The sequence below is a fragment of the Odontesthes bonariensis genome, chromosome 1, assembly GCF_027942865.1.
Source record: "Odontesthes bonariensis isolate fOdoBon6 chromosome 1, fOdoBon6.hap1, whole genome shotgun sequence".
Taxonomy (NCBI): domain Eukaryota; kingdom Metazoa; phylum Chordata; class Actinopteri; order Atheriniformes; family Atherinopsidae; genus Odontesthes; species Odontesthes bonariensis.
The window spans coordinates 14920594-14940603 of record NC_134506.1 but is presented as its reverse complement, the minus strand read 5'-3'; the positions used below and the strand labels follow the sequence as shown (position 1 = coordinate 14940603).

Sequence of the window (20010 nt, the reverse complement as noted above, 5' to 3'; positions counted from 1 at the left end):
CAGGTTAGAAAAAGAAAGAAACATACAAAAACAAACCTAAGCTGAGCTTAATCTAACAGTGTGCGATACCTTCTCCAGTTGAAAAAGCTGCTGTGAATGCCTCTGGTTCTTCTTGAGGTTTGTAACCTAGAATGAAGTCCTCTTGGAAGACATGCAGCAGCTGAGTGTTGGCGCCACACTGGATGCACATGAACAAAGCATCAAACCGTTTACTGTGTTTTCAAGCCAGAACTTGGAACTCCTGCTCACCAGTCATTGAATGTGAAAAAAAACACTAGAAGAGCTGCCTACCTGGTTTGTAATGACATCCAGCTCTATAATGCATCCAGGTCTGGCCGTGGACTGCTGGCTGACAATGTTGAACACCTCCCCCACCAGTTTCTAAACGGACAATGTGTCAGCAAAAAAAAACAAAAAAAACCCAGATTAAGTGCCCATTTGATTTATTCAAGTTTAACATTATACATTTTGAAGTATGGTAAGAAATGTCGCGGACCAAAAGACCTTTCTCTTTGTAAAGTATGCACCCATATTTCGACTGAATATGAGTGCATGTGTATCGTTGGTTTGGGTTTTCTTCACGTCAATAAATGAAACAAAGAAAATGTTAAAAACATCACAGATGTTGAAGAGCTAGCGGATAACAAAGTTTTAATACCTGTGGATTATTTGGTTATATCAGTTCTCTGGCGTTTCGTGGTTGATTTACTTCTGCCAGACTTAAATAAAGCCGCCTCTAACCCCGCTTAAAACTCAATCCCTGGTCCTTTGTGATAAAAAGTTAAGACCCACTGTGTGAGATATAAAGACCCAGATACATAAAAGTCACCAGACAGATACTGCAGAGAGGAACTGTCACATCCCAGCGAGCAGTAACATTTGCTGATGTACAGCTATGACCGTGTGTGTTTACTTACGGACGTTTCAGGATCCGACAGCTCATCAAGCAGTTTTCTGGCATCCACGACAGCCTGATAGAGACGCAGGTTTTTACCATCTGATGCCACGAAGCAGGCGCTGGCGCTGTTACAGTAGGTCCCTGATAAACACAGCACAAAGCCGGCGTGAAGCATTCCGGTTTTAAAGAATACGTTCAGACTATTTGCTTTAAATGATTTTTCTTGAGAAATGATCAAATTAACTAAATATCATGTTGCTACAGAGGCAAAAACAGACACACTTTCTCCTAAAGACAAACCCTCTTTACAACTATCAACTCATTGCAAATATACTTCAGCTCTTCCGATTATAAGTCACAACAGTATGACAAAACGTATCTTAAAATAGGGTTGTCAAAAATAACCGTTTTTTTTTTTAATTATTATTATTCATACACAAATACTATTTGATACCAAAAATTAGTATGTAATTAGAAACTGATTTGCAACGGTTCCATCTTCCTTTCCTACAATTTGACGCAACTTTACAGCAAAGCTGCAGACAGACATATGGCTGCTGCCCTCGCTTCATTAATAAATCATCATCATATTCCTTAGGAAATGACTGCAGTAGGTGAGAAGCGGAACCGTCACTCTTGCTTCGCTCGGTCTTCTGAATTGTGGTGCATTTTTCAAAAGAACACAAGCATTCACATCTGTGACACAACAGTGGTTAATGATGAGGAATCAGCGGGCAGAGATCTACACCCTCAGACATGAAACGAGCTCACAGGTGAAAATATTGCGCGGAAAGGCGAGGTATGGTCTTCATGAACTTATATAAAAGTGTTGCATTTAAGTCAATTAAAGGGGTGTTTATTTTTGTGCTCTTACGTTGTTAGTCAGGAAACTTGTTCTTAAAGGATGTTTTAGCCTCTTAATTTGTCATTTTTCCTTCAGTCAGGAGTATTTTCCTTGGTATTGGTATCGAGCTTGAATTTCTGTAAAAAACTGCATTGTGCACCTACCAAGCACAGAGCTGGGCACTAGTGTGGGTAGCCAAGCAACATTGCTGAAGGCAGAGGTGTGCAGAGAGTTGATACGAGCCAGTTCAGAGACGCCTCCGGTGCAGGAGAGGGGTCCAATGTGGTCAACTCTCCATAAAATCAGCTCACTGTAAATGGCGTTGGGGTCATGGAAGGTCCTTGTAGCTGCATTACGAAGCTGCTTCCTGTTAATGCAAAAGTGTCACATCATTTTGGAGCACATGGAGCAAATCAACGTAAAAGCCAATGACAATGTGTTACAAGAAGCAGCATCTATGACAATTCACCTTCTGTTCATCTTGTCTCTTTTTTTAAAGCTGCACTCACACATGCAGAGAACATGTGTTTAGTCATGTACTGCGGCATGCAAATTACACACTACAGCCGGAATTGACAGCTTTTGTTTTAACGCAGCCTTCATCCTACACATAGAAGCACCCGCTGTGCAGACTGTTACCTCACAGACACCTTCTTTTTAGACACCAAAAGTAACTAGATTGATTAGCACTGCAATACAGTGCATGGGATGGAAGCAAAGCCAGAGTAAGCAAGACTGCGGTTCTCTTACTGCTGGCATTAAAAGTGTTAGAAATGGGTCTGCAGACAGCTGATATTTTCCCAAAGCAAGATACCCTCTAACAGTGAATGGCACTAGATCAGTCTCCTAGCAAGACCCCAGATTAAAGAGTCCAACATTCACTTCCTCCCTTCTGTCTGATACCTGGGAAGTCCCTTTGGTATGGGAAAGGATGGAGGCTGCTCCCCTTCCAGGCTTCCAGGGGCTGATGGAGGGGTGAGCAGGGCATTGTGGTGAGAGGAGGTCAGCAGAAGTGGCAGCACAGTGTGACAGGCTTGGTCATTCAGATGGAAACGGTGGCCACAGTACCGGACCTTGTGCGATACAGTCAGTACATTGGAGAAGGCAGAACGCTCCGCAAAAGTCACGGCCCACTGTAAAAAGAGGAGTCAAAATATAAATAACTTTTTTGATTAAAATATGAAATTATGGTATGTGTTGTTACATTCGTTGTGCTTGAAGGAAAACATTTAATTATAGGAAGCATCTTGGTCAAAAGTCAAAAAATCTTTTCGTGTTTCGTGTTTTTTTTTTAAAAAGCCCCTGAAACAAACAAAATGGTGATTCTCAAGATGTACCTGGTTGAGAGACCCATCGACATGCTTGGAGACCATCATGACAGCAGGACTAATGCCAGGGCGAAGTTTGGGTAAGGGGGACACGGAGGATGAGCCCAGGCCGGCTGAGACCGAAGCAGAGCGGGAGAGACGTTGGACCATCCTTCCCTGCTCACCGGTGCCAGCGCTCTCACTCTCAGTCAAAGTGCAGGCGTACATCAGGATGTTTTTACTAAGAGAGTTGGCGTCACCGGTAGGAAAAGCTACCGGAATGCGGGAGGAGAAGGACACCTGGTGGAAGAGACAGAGGAAGATAAAAACCAAAATCAACGTTGGCACATATTCTCTATAAGCTTTCAGCTCTAATTAGAAAGTTAAACTAATATGATATCAGCTCTGTAGTTCATCCATGGCAATACTAACAATATGCTAAATAAAAGATGCCAAAAACTTAACCATAACCATACAGATGGATAGTATATGGAAATATATTCAACCTCCTTCCACTGCATACATGTACTGTAGATGTGTACACGGCACGATGGAAAATGTGTGTTCTCTGTACAGTCCCAGAGAGACGCTGTCCACAAACAGCACTGCGTTACTGCCTTCCATACAAAATAATCACATTAAGTAAGGACCAGTGAAATGTTACCTTGACTTATCGTAGGGATGTCTCCAGCTGATTTTGTTGGGAATATTTTAAAGAAACCTGTAACAGCTAAAATAAAGTTCAAAATATATCTCATCTTTTCATTTCTGTATTGAACTGTGTTTTTGCCCTTCTTAGCACCACTATTCTTCAGGAAAGCCAGGCTCCCCAGAGAAAGCTTTTCACTGCATCTCAAAGTGAGATATATGTGTGTGTGTGTGTGTGTGTGTCTGTGTGTGTGTGTGAATGTGCATGAAATTGTTCAGGTGCATTAAGTGAGAGTATTTCATTTCAGAGACATAGACTGGCCAGATATACATATCTTTACATCTTGTTCTCATTAGTAAGGGGTGCTCTGGGCAGTTATCGGTTGACATTTGCTCTAAATAGTTTGCTCTAAATCCCAACACAGGTACGTTCTAGTAACGTACCTGTGTTGGGATTAAAAAGACAAACAGAGGAGATGATTCTGTTTGATTTTTTTGTTTGTTTGTTTTACATAAGGAGGATAAGAGAGTTGCCGAGTCTTATCTTTTAGTTATTTTGTTCAATGGACAAAATAATAAGGCGGTTACAGGATGCGGTGGTCCGGCATTCATTCACAAGCCCATCCTTTTTCCATTTTATTTTGTTTTACATTGCGCATTAGCTTTTCCAGATGTTTACTTCCACATTCCCTCGTGGTCACGTTATTTCAGGTTAATGCATCTCAACAATTTGGTTGGGTTTAAGCATTAGATACTTAAAAATCACAGTTTTCTAGCTTTTTCATCTGTCAAATCCCATCTTGTCCACAAATGACAGAAGATGAAATTTCTACCTCCAACGAACATTCACTATTTTAAAAGGCTTTTTTCCATGAGAGCAGGCTGGTCTTTTCCAATGTGACGTTGTGATGTTAGTCTTGTTGATGTTAACTCTGATTATGTTACTTGAAGTGCAGTAAATCTTCCCAGCAACTGTTAATCCTTTTAAAAACAGTGATGGACAAATATCACCCTCAAAGTGTTTGTTAAACACACCTAACACGAATCTAGCCACAGTGGCTGATAAGTGTTTTCAGCCATCAGTGATTGGAGCCTGTTGGATTGGATCAGCGTGCCCTCACTCATTAGCAAACAGTAAAACATTTATTAATCATTCACACAGTGGCTCTTAACATGTAGCTGGCGCTAACAATCACCTTCACCACTAAAAAAAGAACACCCACAGCAAGTCAGCTGTTGGCACTTAACATGAACTCCATGAGTCACTCGATAGAAACAAAGAAGTGCTATGATTCTTCGAGTTTTAAGCCCCACAACGGCCAACACCTCCACTACTTAATTCAAAGTGATTTAAAGTAGAGGAGTTTGCGGAAATTGAGCATTTTTCTTTAATCTTCTTCACTTTCGCTCACCTGAACCTGTCTGAAGATGCCCTGGTTGAATTCATCCAAGTACTTTACATGCCAAACCAGAAAAGATCCATCAGTGGGATGGATAGTAAACAGCATATCTGGGCTCTTGTTCCACTCTGTAATCAGCGTCTCCATCTTCCTCTCTAGCAGCATGGAGGGCAAAGGCAAGCTGGAGCTCGATCCGGGGGAGGATGCTTTGGTGCTTCCTTGCTCTGCTGAATCGGCTTCCTCTCCGTGCTCTGAGGACGCTTTGTCAGACATCTCGTCCAGGTCTAGGACGGAAGAAAACAACTTTTAGCTTTAGCTCATGATGCTGCTTTTGATTTGTTAAGGGAATCATATGTTGGCTTAGTTGTGGATGATACCAAAGTCAAACTTCGTTGCGGATCCTTCAGGGTCCAGGGGGTCCTCGGCAGTCTGGTCCAGCTGCTGTTCAGAGAACTTACGGAGCTGCAGCATAAAGAGGTCCATGGAGGAAGTGAAGCTGAGATCCTTGTTGTTGAGCCAGTGAACCATGAAGCCACCACCACCACTGCCATCTTCAGGATTGAATACCGCAGAGTCAGCTAACACTGGTGGGATGTCTAAAAGAGGAAGGAGAAGACATGACGGACCGGACAGAAATGCTCAAATATAGCAAATATAAAATGAATATCGCCAAAGCTTAGAAAAGGTAGCTAACTGATGTAATTTACTTCTCTTTTGAACTATTCCAACAAAAATAACGTACCTGTGTTGGGATTAATACTGGCTGAGATATGGAAGTGACACAGGGCATTGGCGTGATGAGCAATGTGGCGGTGAGTGTGCGAGTCCTGTGTGCCAAGCTGAGAAGGCAGCAGCTCACTGTGTGCCACCAGGGCAGAGGACCGTCGCCGGCCCCGGCGCAGTTGTTTAAGGTGGTGGATCGACTGAACAAGCAAATCAAACCAACAGAATAGTTGTCTTCCACTCGCATCATCTTTTCACTTATTGTTTTTTAATGTGATATTTGCGGTTAATCTACCTCCAGAGCATGCTGGATCTTGTCCTTGTTTCCTGCCAGGCCTGGCAAGCTTGAGCTGAAGGACTGCGCGTTCTCAGAAATCTGCCCACCAAGCAGACTATCTTCTGGTAAAAGGGTTTCGGACCATAACCTACACACACCATCTTCGCAGGATGTCAGCAAAACATTGCACACGGAGCCTCTATAAAAGAGAACGAGAATGCAACTGTAAGTCAATCATTGCTTTTGGTTTTATTCGTCTACATTTGGTTCCTGCAAATTGTCCATCATAAAAAGGTCCATCATTAAAGTACAGCACGTTGAGTTCCGCACCCCTCTGGCCATTTCTGATGATTTCCAAAATGAGATTTTCATTTAAATAAAAAGACAAACAAAAAAAACAGCCTTTGTTTTAGAGAATTTATGAACATGTAAAAAAATAGCCTCAGACAGGAGAACCACGATATGGACATTGATGAATGTGGCCTCGACTGCTAGCAATTGTGCCGCTAAAACACAGAGAAACAACACATTCTGATGAAGCTGTTCAAAATGGCTGGAATTTCCTCTGCTGTCTGATGTGGGGTTGTGTTTTATTACGGCTTGCATACTATCAGACTCCCATAACCGTGACAAAACACCAACAATATTTCTAATAGGCTTTAAGTCTTATAGGCAAGGTAAGAAGTTCCATATTGTTGGTTTCAAGATATTCCTGCCATATCTGAGCTACAAGTGTTCTGGAAATTCTGTGTTGGGATGCTACAAATTCTCAACTTCAACTTTTTTTCTATGTATTAAGATCAGCAGTAATATCGGTCAACACCATGGGTTGCTGAATATCAGTGTCTCATAACTCACTGCCTTCTGTCCCACCTGTGGTGAGCTGTGAGCACAGGATCACAATTCGGATGGCACCCAGCAGGTACATAAACTGTTTCACTGATTTTTTCTAGAGGCAGTTTATGGAAGCTAGAGCAGGTTTTTAAGGTGTCTGGAATCTGCTTTTTAGGAGGACAAGACACATTTGTTGAGTCCCACATCTGTTGTGGCCATTTTCTGTAGACGCACAAATGTGGAACAATTCACATCAATTTCATCTGGGTATGTTTCTTTATCTGAGGCCAGTTTCGAGCACACCGATGGTGTTGCTCCTCAGTTGGCTTGGCCTGCTGCAGCAATGTGAAGGCTGGAGAGAAAGGAATAATTTTGTTGTGCTTTTCTTTATTTTTATAAAGGGAGTAGGTGTTTTTTGTCTATTAGCATAAGGCGTGCGCACATTTTGTGACATAATCGCAGTTGTTTTGTGATACAATTCAATGAAGCTGAATGTGAGCATTTTAAAAACATTGGTATCAAAAATATTAACCAACATTTTTTGCAATTATAGTGTTGCATTTTATCACTAAATGTCCTTCCAAAAATGTGCGGCTGCATTGATATATTGAACAGCTTTTGTGCCCTCTATGTAGCTTATTTGCATTTACTATGTAAAAATTCTGCTGGCTATGTTGTCACACATGGTCCTTAAGGATTGACTGTTTGAGTGAAAACCATGGTAAATGACTTAATAATTAAAAAAAAAAAAAAAAAAAAGAAAAAACCTCCGACAGACACCATATATTCTAGAAGACAAGTGTAAACATGATGTCATGCTCTAGAAAACACCAACCAAGACCATGTGACTGCTTGTCCTTTCTTACTTGGGCATGAACTTGCTGGTCTTCCTCCAGGACATACCAGTGACCGAGCGAGGATGAGCCAGGTAAACAAAGGAGAAGTGAACAGGAGGAGACTTTTTATCCGAGGGGTGGTCCTGAACCACCACTGCGGAGCGCCAGCCGGTGGTGGGATACCACACTTTGAGCAAACAGTCATCCTGTGCACAAACACGCAAACATTTCAACACACATCGTATGCAAACATCCAAACACAGCTCACAATTATGAAAATGGCTTAACTATAAGGTGTTTTGAAAAGTTTAGACATGAATCTTATACCTTCCCAGCTGTTGCAAAGTACTCCCCATCAGAAGACCACTTGGCAATGTGGACAGATGCAGCAGTCCTGGGAGAAACACATGGAAGAACAACAATAGCAGCTGTATTCACTTTTCCAGGAGACATGCTACACAAAGACAAACACACACATACACACAAACGTGTTTACAATGTCCCAATTTCTTACCCACTCACCCTAAACCTAACCATAAAACCAAGTTTTAGACAAATATAGTGGGCTCCTTGTTTTTTGGGCCTTACAAATATAAAAAAAACAAAGTACACACACACAAACAAGTGAGTCTCTTGTCAGCTGTGAGAGTGTGATAGCTTTGCGCAAGGGCTATCGCTGGTCATTTCTGAACTTGCACTTCTCTGTTCTAGTAGCTACCCGTGTGTCATCGAATGACAATTACCAACAAGGTATCACATGTCTACGTCTATTTACACAGCTTTAAGTGCAGGCTGCAGACTCATGAGTGGCTTATGACTGGGCACACAAGTGTGTCACATTAGGGCAGATGCATCTGGATAATCAGTAACTAAGTTTTTATAAGCAAAACGATCATTGCACAAAATATTTCAGGTTATTCTTGACTGTTCAGGACAGACACAAACAGATAGAACATAAAATCATCAGCAGTCAGAGAAGCACAAAAAAAACCACAAAAAATGTAGCTTTTGTTTCACTTTCCACAAGCAAGCAAGTGTAATACTATACTGTTCCCTCAATGCTCACTTTATTCTTCAATGAACTATCAGTATGACTGAGAGGAGCAACATATTTCTTCACTTGAAATCACATAATACAAAAAAAAAAACACTGTTTACTGCTTAGTTCTGTGGGAAAAGATGCATTTGTGTCATCCCCTTTTTCACATATACCTTACAATCCTGTTGGATATTTTCACAGCATGTGAAAAGAAAAAAACATACTTGCACTGCCAGACACAGTTCCAGTCATTGAGGACAGGGTGGGGTTTGTCCTCAAACATCTGTCCATCCTCCTCCTCTATTAGGGCATCTGTCAGTGGTGGAGCCCACAGCTGGAGTCGCTCAGTTGCTGCTAGGATACGGTTCCCTGGGGCCACAAAAGCACTTTATTACACACTTCATGTCCCACAACGACTTCTACAATACAGAGAGCCACATGCATACAGTGACGCTTACATAATGTTAGAGTCGCTCCAGACAAACCAAAGGGGAGAGGGATGGGAGCTGTGTGTCATGTGGACTCATTTTTTTTTTTCAGACGTAGGTTAAACACAGTAAGCACAGGTATACCTTGTGGGTCCCACGCCAGGTTGTAGGTGATGGCGTCAAGGAAGAACTGTCCTGTCTTTTGCCACTGATAGCTAAGCTGCTGTTAGTGGTAGGAGAGCAACACACACCATGCAATGTTATTTGCATACAAATGTGGTTAAACCCACCAGATACTGACTGAAATCTCTATGTGAAGCTAAAATACTAACATTCATACATACCTTGTGGCGTTTATTTGGGTTGGTAGAAAGAGGTTCAAAGATGCAGACTGTGTTTCCATAAGATGCCGCAATCTAAAAATAAAGAGTTGCATTCATCATCACATTTTGTTACTTAGCCCATCGGGGCTTCTGCACAGTCATTCCCACAGGGGAATGTAGATGGGGAGTGGAGGAGGACAAACAGGATGACAAGGCGAGCATGAACAGTAACAGAAGGGCACAGACTTGGCTAAATGTACCACTTTGTGCTTAGCATAATTGACCATCTTCTCGGGCTTCATCAGAAAACTAAAACTGCGCGTGCGTCTGCATCGGAGAGTGCAATCAACACTTACCCTGCCGAGCTGGTGGGAGCACTCCACGCAGCCCACCTGTATGTTTCCATTTTGAGCTCCCGGGATAATCTGAACACAGTCAAAGTCACTAGCCAAGATCACTAAATCACAACCTGAGCCGTAGGCCTGAAAGAGAAGAAGAAGAAAAAAACATAGAATAAATGGCAATAAACAAATAAAAACTAAACCTCTGGAAATCAGATGTTGAAAAATACATCTGCAAAGCAGAACCATCCATTCATGAATACACCTTTATACAACACATTCTAGTTTCTCACAGCTATGTCTAGTATGCATTTTGCTGCTTTGAATTTCCACATTAACGCAGTTAAAATGGAGACAAAATGTAAATAAAAGCACTGTCATAGCACTTCAAGCCCTACTTGAACCATGTAAGCACAAAGACGAAGGCTCTGTGTAGGCGTCTCCAGTGCACCTGTCATTGAGACTCATATATGTCCAGCAGAGCAATGTGCTGAAGGGCTGGCAGATGTTGAATACAAGTGTGGCACTCACAAGTGTGTAAATAAACATAAAGCTAGTCCCATCTGCAGCTGCAGCAATACAATAAACCATGACACAACAACTGGCCATTATCATCATTATCATACTGTGTGTAATGGGTCAATTTGTGGCAATAGTGAAAGGCCAATATACAATAGCAAGAATACATTTGACTATATTCATTTAATATATATATATATATATATCTATATATATATATATATATCTATATATATATATATATATATATATATATATATATAGGACAGTTGTTAATATTTAGATAATAATGAGATCTTTAGATACAGAATTAGATATTTAGATCATAATTATTCAACAAAGCTGCTAACTTTGGTAACAATTAATCCTTTTTTGAATTTGCAAAAAAAAACAAAAAAACATGTTGCATGTCAGACCACTGTATTGTTTATAAAATCACTGGAAGTCAAAATTATAACTGAAAAAAATTTCAAAAATGGCACGGCCCTAATTATAGAGGTGAGATATAACACAGCAAATCACTGGCCCTAAGCCCTAAAATAAATTTTTTTTTTTTAAAAAAACATATGCCTTCGCATGTATTAAACGCAACAGATGTTTATTTCCCCAAGCTCAACGGGCAGACCTGTGTTAATATTGGGAGCATGGGGTTGAATGTAAACTGATACACTGGCTGTTCCCGGTAGCTGGCACACAAAAGGAAACTGGCAGCAATAGCAGCACCTGGGAGACAGGCAAACCGGCCTCACAGCATCCGTACAGTCAGGATGACGGCTCGTGTCTTTCATTATTCAGGAGAACAGGAGTAGAGGCTGAGAACTACCTGGGTCACACAACAGGACAACACTACAGCCAGAGGATGAAGTTATAATGAAGACTTTCATCAGCCTATTGATGCGACTGAATAAGATCTGAGGACGAAAAAGTTGTAAGGGAGGCGCAGTGTGTGCTTTACTATTACTGCGGCATTTGCTACGGAACATTACAGCAGAAATTAAATGCGGTCACCGTCATGCACCGTCTAGAACAGCTCTGCACCTCTCTCTCATTTATTCACTCTCACGCACGCACACGCACGCACGCACACACACACACACACACACACACACACACACACACACACACACACACACACACACACAAACACGGGAATATGTAAGCTTATTTTGCTTTCTTTGTCGGCCAGTTGTTTTGGATCTGTGTGGATGTTGAGGTTGTAAGCTTTAGCACAAACACCTTAAACAGGATGACTGTCGCCACTGTTTTGTTCCAATAGTGTGGATTTTTGTTTGTCTTCTATATTTCTATTATGGTCATGAAATCCACATTGAGAACACACACACACAAAGAATATTAAGATGCTGCGCAAGACACACAAAGGATATTTTATTAATGCAGATAGTAGCGTTATAATATTGACGCATGGCACCATTCAAAACAAGCCGTGCATAAAATGTTTTAGGATTTTGGTATCATTAGGAAAGCAACTAAAATAGATTGTCATTTACCTGGGACAAAACAGACAGGGTGGTTTGTGTCTTGTTCTCTTTTGTGGCCAACTAAGTTAGTTGTATAGTGTAAGCAGGAAAGAATGTTCATTTAGGAAGAACATACAATAAAAAAAAATTGATTCAACATAAAAGATTAATATAAACTGCAGTGTCTGTTTACCTGTCGTACTCTGACATACTCTGATTTCTTTCAGTAACTGTTTGAGTCACTGAGCATACTTAACAGAGGACTCATAACAAACTGAATGTCCATGAGTGAATGGCTGGGGATGAACATATTTATCATTGCACAGCTATGATGAACACTGAAGCTATTTCAATCTTTAAGAGCAGCAACAAACACAGCTAAAATGTCATTTGTGCCTTCACAACACGACAACAAAGACATTATAAGTCCATTTGCAGATCAGTTGTTTTTATAGTGTTTGTGTTCCGCATTGCATTAATAGAAATGGAGATACCCAATAATACCAGGGGGCAGCACCAACAATCTCAGTAGTGTTTAAAAAATGTTACACTGCAGCCTGCAATAAGCAGAACATTTTAAACGTTGGCTTAAGTACCAGCAGCATATAAATGCACTGGTTGAGTGTGAATCTGAAGTAACAAAGTTTCCACTTTGTCAGCTAATGTTAGCTGTTTTTATGAAAGGCCATTTTATCGAGGTATGTGTCTGTGGGGCTCTTAGCTTTTTCCAACCAAGACAGATATGACCTGCAATTCTCCAGAAAGCTAATAATGCACAGTTTCTGAATGCTACACATTGATCGAATGCTGATTGGTTGAAATAAGCTTGCGCTGAGTAAAGTGAGGGGGAACCAACAACAAAAAATTTCACAACAAAGAGGACAAAGTGCCAAAAATCATACAGAGCAAAGAAAAAGGTGAAAACCAATGGCAAAAGCTGTAATGGACAATCTTTAGAATATTAACACCTGGTTTCCCTCCAAACTTTCTCTCTTTTCCACAGCAAAGCTTAAAGCTGCGGTCGGCAACTTTTTTTTAGTCATATTAGCTTGAACTGTCATGGGATTCTGGAAGTAGAATATTAAATAGGCTGTTTAGGAAAAATAACGAAATCTGTAGCTCCCTCTGAAGCCTGTAATCATGCTTGCAAAAATCGAGTGCTCCCGGCTGTTTTTAACCAATCAAGTTAGGGTGGAGGAATCCTACCTGTCAATCACAGCTTGTGCACACGCTGCTGAGCGTGAGTCTGCCCCAGCTTGTGTGCGCTCACACTGGTGTGCACAACCTCATCCACAGAGGGGGAGGGGTTTGGGGGGCGATTCGGAGCTTGTTAGAGGTTGGGGGAGGGACCTGAGAGTTGTATCAGTTCGAATTTTCCGACTTTAGACTCGGAATTTTGAAAACCTGCCGACGGCAGCTTTAAGGACCAACAACGGCAAACACAACTAAGAGCAGTCCACAGCTCAGACTGTATAACACTATAACATGTAGATATGCATCTGCAAGGCACTAATGGAAAGCACAAGGAGACCCATGTTCAGCCCAGCTACGTCTCAGGACAGCAAATACATCATGACAAGTAAACGTACTGTCATGTAAACAGATGACCATATTTCTAAGTGAATCGACTGAAAGATAATTAGCGAGAAATAGTTTTTTTTGTCTATCACCTCTTTGGGATAATGGCATTGGATCTTCTTAACCCTCTGGGGTCTAAAGGCCTTTTCAGAGACTTTGAGGCAGTTGTCACCACCTTGACATTTTCAAGTATTTCAACTAACTGTAAACATCTATGCAAAAGTGACACATATGGTTGTATTCTGAAAAGCCTAACAAAAAACAATATGAGAGTGAAGTGAATGTAATACAAACAAGTTTTATTTAAATTGAGGGGAAACACAACTGTACAAAAAAACAAGTGTTAGAGGTCTTCAAACAGTGCAAGAAAACACACTATAAATATATCTAGCCAAGACTTTTGAAGGTTGAACCTTGTAAACAAAAGTGTTGGCTGCATAAAAGTAAAAAGTGCAGTCAGAAATGTTTTTTTGTTTTCACACAAACTGTAAAAAAGTAATTGTAACTCCAGGCATTGTCTCTGAGAGTTGAATACAAATTAGATGGGTGTGTAACACGCCTGATTGCCCCCACCCCCCTGTCACTCTCCATGTGATAATTGTCTGTCACTGGCAGGACATTGCTAGCCTGGGCGAAAGCCAACTGTTGACTCTGTCAAACAGTCTGGGAAAACCCAAGAGGAATCCGTTTCCATGGAGGGCGGGACCTTACCCAGCAACTTAAATTCATTGGAGTAACGGAGTTCCCTTAACCAATCATAATGTTTAGAAATGACGTTGGTTATGCGCCGAGGTTCAAGCTTACTCTCGCGAGGCTCTAGCTCGCGAATCACGCTTCCCACATCCGCTTTCATTATACCGGTACCATTTGATAAATCAAACTTTTCCCAAAGCCAGTTGGAAGGAGAGCTACGACATCCTTGCCACTAACAAAATTGACGAGGCATTCCTCTTGCTCTCGTTTTAATTGTGTAATGATCTCCAGAGTTGAGACAACTTCATGGATAGCTTCTAGCGTTCTTCCGTCGCCATGTTTATTTCCGCTGCGGTTGAACTACAATTATATGGACTACAATGGACTCCGCGCGTGAGTTCTGCGTCACCACTCGCAACTGTTTGCTGATTGGCAAAACACTGAGCGAACCGAGGTAGGGGAATTTGGCCAGACTATGTGCAGAGCCAAAATCTTTGGGCGGAAGTACGTAGGATGGCGTCGCCAGGCTAGGACATTGCTGCCTTCCCCCACATGCTGGCTAAATGGGGCGTGTTCTCACCTGTGAATAGCCACTCAATCACCTGGTACTTTACATGTGAATAGTGATAGGTGTGGCCTAGGAAGCTGCTGCAGTCTGAGACTACAGAAAATCCAAAGATTTCTGTTCACTCTCTTTAAAAAGGGCCAGCTATATAATTTATTTTAAAATATATATATTTGAAAACTAGAAGTTTCAAGGTGTCACTTATATGTTTCAATGACAAAAACTCACAGTTACAGATGTGTTTTTGGAGATGTGTCAAAAATGCCCACCGGTGGGCTTTAGACCCCAGAGTGCTTGGCAAGGCTTTAAAGTAATCCCATTATTGTATTTTGATGTGCAATAATGTGATGATAACAATACTGTCCAATGTACCAAATACAGATCAAACTGAATCATCAACTTTGCTGTTTTTTAGGACAGTTCTGGAATTTCTTTGGATCATTCTTTTAGAAGCTCAGCAAACTCCAATGATCGTCTAATGACAAACAGCAAGATCCAGATAATTGTTCAATTTCTAATCCGGTTTACTAAAGTCTATGCACATAACACTGATTATGGACATCTTAAATGCTATTTCCCTTGTATGATAACCACCGTGATACAGAAATGTAGCTGATTTGGAGGGTAAATACACAGTAGTGGAAAGGAGTGAATGCAGTCATGTGCTATGCTAATGAAAGTAGATAAGAGGAAGAGAGTGATAGATACTTCTGCCTTCATTCCATCAAACAACACTTGTTTCCCCATGCCTAATACAATCGTGTAAAAATGTTTCACAACCACAAATGTTACCAAATGTAACATTTTCCTGTTTGTGTGAGCTAGCAGGCTTTTTTAGCTGATTTGTTAAAACATTAACTGATAAATTGTGACCTGGAGTAACCCGGTGTTCTGTCAATTCGTATAAAGAGTTTATTCCTTTGAAAGCCTATAGTCCGTACTTTGAACCCTCCGTCTACATTCATACCACACAAGCCTTGATATTTATTTCTACAGCGTCGCCACAACAAAACAAGGAGCATTAATAACCAAACTGCACAAGATCAGGCTTAAATCGATATCTCCATTCATGTCAGTTGCTCACAACTTAATCAATGTAGCCAGACAGAGTGGCTGCATTGAAGCGACTTTATGGACCTAATGCTGTAACACAATGCTATACAACAATTACACCAATTATAAAGCTCATGCCATACTGACTTATGACTCTGAGGATGTTTGTCTTTGCTTCACAATCTAGTTTTAGATTAGGTTAAACCCATTTCTTACAGATTGTGATGTTTTTTTCCACATAAAATTAAAAATCTTAGAAACATTCACAGACAGAACAATCTCAGAAAATGATGCTCCTCTTTGGCCAATCTGCATTCCCATTTTAGATTTTAAGCCGATATCTGGATTCTTATGTTAACTGAGATAAAGTTGCAAATTAACTTCACATGCACCTGTCAATCGTTCGGTTGTGCCTTTATCAATCATGAAAGTCAGCCAGGCAGTCTGTAAAATATTCAACCAAAAACGGAATTTACACATTAACCATAGGATGGTTCAAATCATATCCACATACAGCACATATTGTCGGTGAGGAAGTTCTCCACGGAGCAGTTAAAAACCAAAGCTCACAAATTATTCTGGCCATATGGCTTATTCGTGCACACACGTGTGTACAAATAGCCAGCAGAACAGGCCGGGCTTATTGTTTTCTATTATTTTCAGATTTGAACTTCCCTGATCAAAGTGTTCCTACTACCTGGACATATAGCACTGACCTCGATGTGCAGCCACCACAGCAGGAGACTAGTCTACGGTACAAAAGTGCAACACTGAAGAAAAATACACAGCAGACGAAATGGAATACACTGCAACTCATTTTCATTCATAAAAAGGCCACTTTTCAGCAATTTGGATCACTTTCTCATCACATTTGTTCAGGTGAAAGAGGGGTCCTTTAACACGGTCTTTCATTCATTAGAAAGAAAGCAAATCAGAGTCAGCAAGTGTGACTTTCAATCAGCACATCTCTAAAAATACCAAAATTTAGTTAAATATGGAGTCTTAGTGGGCTATGCATTCCCTCCCTCACCGCCTTCATCCGTGTGCTTTTTATTCTATTTTTAGCAAATCAGACATCTGCAGCTCTGCATATCAAACCCACGAGGCTGTTTGTAGGCACATTAACTGCATCAACGACAGGTCAAGAGGCACTGTAAAAGACCTGGAAATGTTCTCTGCAACTATCATTGACACAATGTAGACGCATATAAGTAACGTGTGTATATGTCTCATGACTGGCAACAGATTCAAACCATTTGAAAAACTCAGTCACGAAGAATAATCAACAATCATGTTTTCACCGTGTACTTCCTGCCCTTTAGTTTCAACCAGTTCCTATTGGTAGATCCAACTACTCCAACAATGCCTTCCAAATACGAACCACCATCCACTGGCTGGCAAAAACGAGACGCCCGCAGGTCACTGTCCAGCTCATCTTAAATCTTTCAATATGTGAGAGGACAAATTTGAGCATGAAACGCTGTGAATGCCATGCTGAAGCATGTACTTACGTATGTGTGCATGTGTGTCTAGGTTGTCAGGGTCTAGCCTAGGAGCCCAAGGGTCAGTGTGAGTGTAAATGCATTGGACATGATGTCTAGTGCTCTTCAAATACCCTTTCCGACACAGAAAGACAGCACCGGGCACAGAAACTCGGGCCCTGCGGCTGCGTTCTAGGCTTAGCTTCACCACCATCTCTGCCCTTTGCTTTTGAGCAGATATGACCACAGGTACGACATTCACCTGTTTACATTTAAACTGCTTTGATCTGGAGCCAGTGCTTGGGCAAAGGGGGACATTCCTATCATTCAAACAGTGATTAACAGGACAATGAATTACTTCACCGTATTCAAGTAAAATGGGGGAAATCGGAGAGTGTGTGACTCCCAAAAATGAAAAAAAAAAAAAAAAGATAAATTAATTGATTGATTAAAACAAGGCAATAACAATATCTCACTCACAGACAACAGAAACAGACCAAACGCAGAGCTGGCAGCCATCACACAGGCTTACAATGCTCTCAGCATTTGAAAATGTTGCTGTGCAACATACTTTCACAAGAATTCACACGGCAGAGTTGGTGAAATAGAAGACATTAAGATAGGCTGCTTTTTCACATTACAATAAACCTGATTGTTCTAGTAAACGCTGTTTTTGAAATGGGTTTTCACGTTATTTTAGTTTAGCTTTTGAGGGGTTTTCCATATGGCATATCACTGACGATCATACAGGCATTGATAAAGCCAGAATTCAAAGGAAAACTGACTAAAAATGCATCATCCAAACACCCTGCTTCTGTTTGTTTTTAAACTACCTTTTGACTCTGAACTTCCGACTCATAACACAGGACCAGCAATGTTTGAGTTACGAAACACTGCGTACCAAACCATAGGTTTTTGCCATGCCTTGCTGCGGTTAAATGGAGAATTCCCAGGGCTTTTCTTTTCCATCAACTTGAGGCACGAAGAGAAATTTTGGGAAGCTGCCAGGCCTCAGACAGACAAATAGATTTTTTCACAGACTAAAGAGGTCAAACACATCACAAACACAGAATCCTGTTTAATCAGTATGCTACAAACACATGGCGTCTGAATGATGGACCTGTAGCTCACACAGCAATTCATGTTGGAATTTACTTCGGTCAGAATGGTGAAAGATAGGCCCACGTTTCTCAATATATTCTTATTTTCAACAACAAGCAGCCTCTTAGCGTATGTATCCATATAAGGCTCTCTACGTCACGGCTGGCGCAGCTGATGCTTGGATGACAGCGGGCTAATGATCCGTGAGGAGGATTTAACGCCAAATGGTAGCAAGCTTAGCTAGTTCATCAACCAGGCAAAATACAGTGCTTTCAATCTGTAGAGGTGCGCAATTCCTGTCAAAAGCCCCATACTCAGTAAAGTGTTGTGTGAGCTGCAGAATTTCGTCGGCGCGTGTCCCATAGTAAACATTTTCCCCCTATAATGTTATGGCTGCGCAGAGGGATTCCCTTGCAGTAATTCTAACGTTACGAGATGCGGCTAAAGGTCATCCGAATGGCTATCGTACAATGTGTTGAATCAATGCATACACCACCAATAACGTTGGCGTTAATAACAGTTTTGCAGATGCTGACAGGATCCGAGCTCGCCAATGACTGACTGGCCGTCAAAGTAAAGGAAACGGGGGCTTGGGATAAGGATGCCCCCCTGATAGTCTCGGCTCAGTGTGAGTGGATCTGTCGGTGCGGCAGTTTGGCTGACGTACAACCCGCTTAGCTAGTGCTTTAGCTCGCCGGCCAGCCCGTTTACGGTGAATGTACCGCTAGCGAGCTAACTACCCAGCTAGCTAGTCAGTCAGTCGGTATAGCTCCAATGGGTGTCATCTTGTGCAAATAAGATCAAAGTGAAAACCCACCGTGAAAGGAATGTCATTCACACTTCCAACCGAGTAGCAGCAATCTCCAGGGTTTACAGCTCCCGTCAGCACCTGGTGCAGATGCATTTTCCTTCTATTTTAGCAGCAGATGGCTTTTTTTTAATTATTTACAACGAGTCCACCCTTTCGGTTTCTCCATCTAGCAACCACTGGGAATTCCATCAGTAACATTAACGTTGTCCTTGGCCTGGCAGCGTCGTGTTCCTCCACAAACGGCGGGGACGTCGGAGTAGTTGTTTTCGACCCGTGGCAATGTAATTTCATCAGGTCTTGACCTGCATTTAAACAAATAAGACTGCCCGTCCGTCGCCTCTCGCTGTCAACACCATCCTCACGATTAATCGTGAGAGCCGAGGCAGCAGGATCTCTGCAGCGATCCTGACATGCGCGTTCACGGCGTTGTCGAGGCACGACTGGATCACCATAGAGCGCCGTTAACTAGACTGGAAAACGTAAAGCACTCTCAGGTTAACAACAGCCTTACTGGGCGTATCCTTTAATAAGAAAGTCGTGTGTTTACGTTGTTATATTCAACAACTCCAGAGTAGCTCAAAATGTGTTTTGTTATCGACCTTTTTTTTTTTTTTTTTTTTCCATTATTTCTGGCAGTCTGTGTAACGGCTCTAGCACTGCTGTTCTATGCGTACGTGGCTACAATTTGTAGATTTGAGTTCATTGATCATAAATGTGGGGCATGGGGGGCAATCAAGACAATGGGTAATAATTTTTTTTTTTGTCTGTGGCCTAAGTTGAGCTATGACAGAATGACAGAGGACAGAAAACGGCATTAAAACGCAACAGTAGTT

General features: G+C 41.5%; 1 protein-coding gene across 14 annotated transcripts in view; it reads right to left on the bottom strand.

Moving 5' to 3' along the window:
- The window catches only part of dmxl2 (Dmx-like 2), a 45436-nt gene extending 25833 nt beyond the window's left edge, over positions 1-19603 (bottom strand). For 12 of the 14 annotated variants that reach the window (XM_075478293.1, XM_075478329.1, XM_075478310.1 and 9 more), the window contains exons 1-17: positions 19184-19603; positions 9914-10039; positions 9579-9650; positions 9379-9457; positions 9031-9175; positions 8095-8161; positions 7798-7973; positions 6116-6296; positions 5840-6020; positions 5475-5693; positions 5110-5381; positions 3080-3349; positions 2646-2875; positions 1907-2109; positions 918-1039; positions 292-381; positions 70-178 (exon numbers count right to left, since the gene is read on the bottom strand). In XM_075478293.1, coding sequence (XP_075334408.1) covers positions 70-178; positions 292-381; positions 918-1039; positions 1907-2109; positions 2646-2875; positions 3080-3349; positions 5110-5381; positions 5475-5693; positions 5840-6020; positions 6116-6296; positions 7798-7973; positions 8095-8161; positions 9031-9175; positions 9379-9457; positions 9579-9650; positions 9914-10039; positions 19184-19270 — 2629 coding nt within the window. In that variant the 5' untranslated portion in view covers positions 19271-19603. Of the gene's footprint in view, positions 1-69; positions 179-291; positions 382-917; positions 1040-1906; positions 2110-2645; positions 2876-3079; positions 3350-5109; positions 5382-5474; positions 5694-5839; positions 6021-6115; positions 6297-7797; positions 7974-8094; positions 8162-9030; positions 9176-9378; positions 9458-9578; positions 9651-9913; positions 10040-19183 lie in introns of those variants that run through there. The other 2 variants (XM_075478319.1, XM_075478398.1) reach the window with 2 other exon arrangements.
- Between the last annotated feature and the right edge of the window lie 407 nt (positions 19604-20010).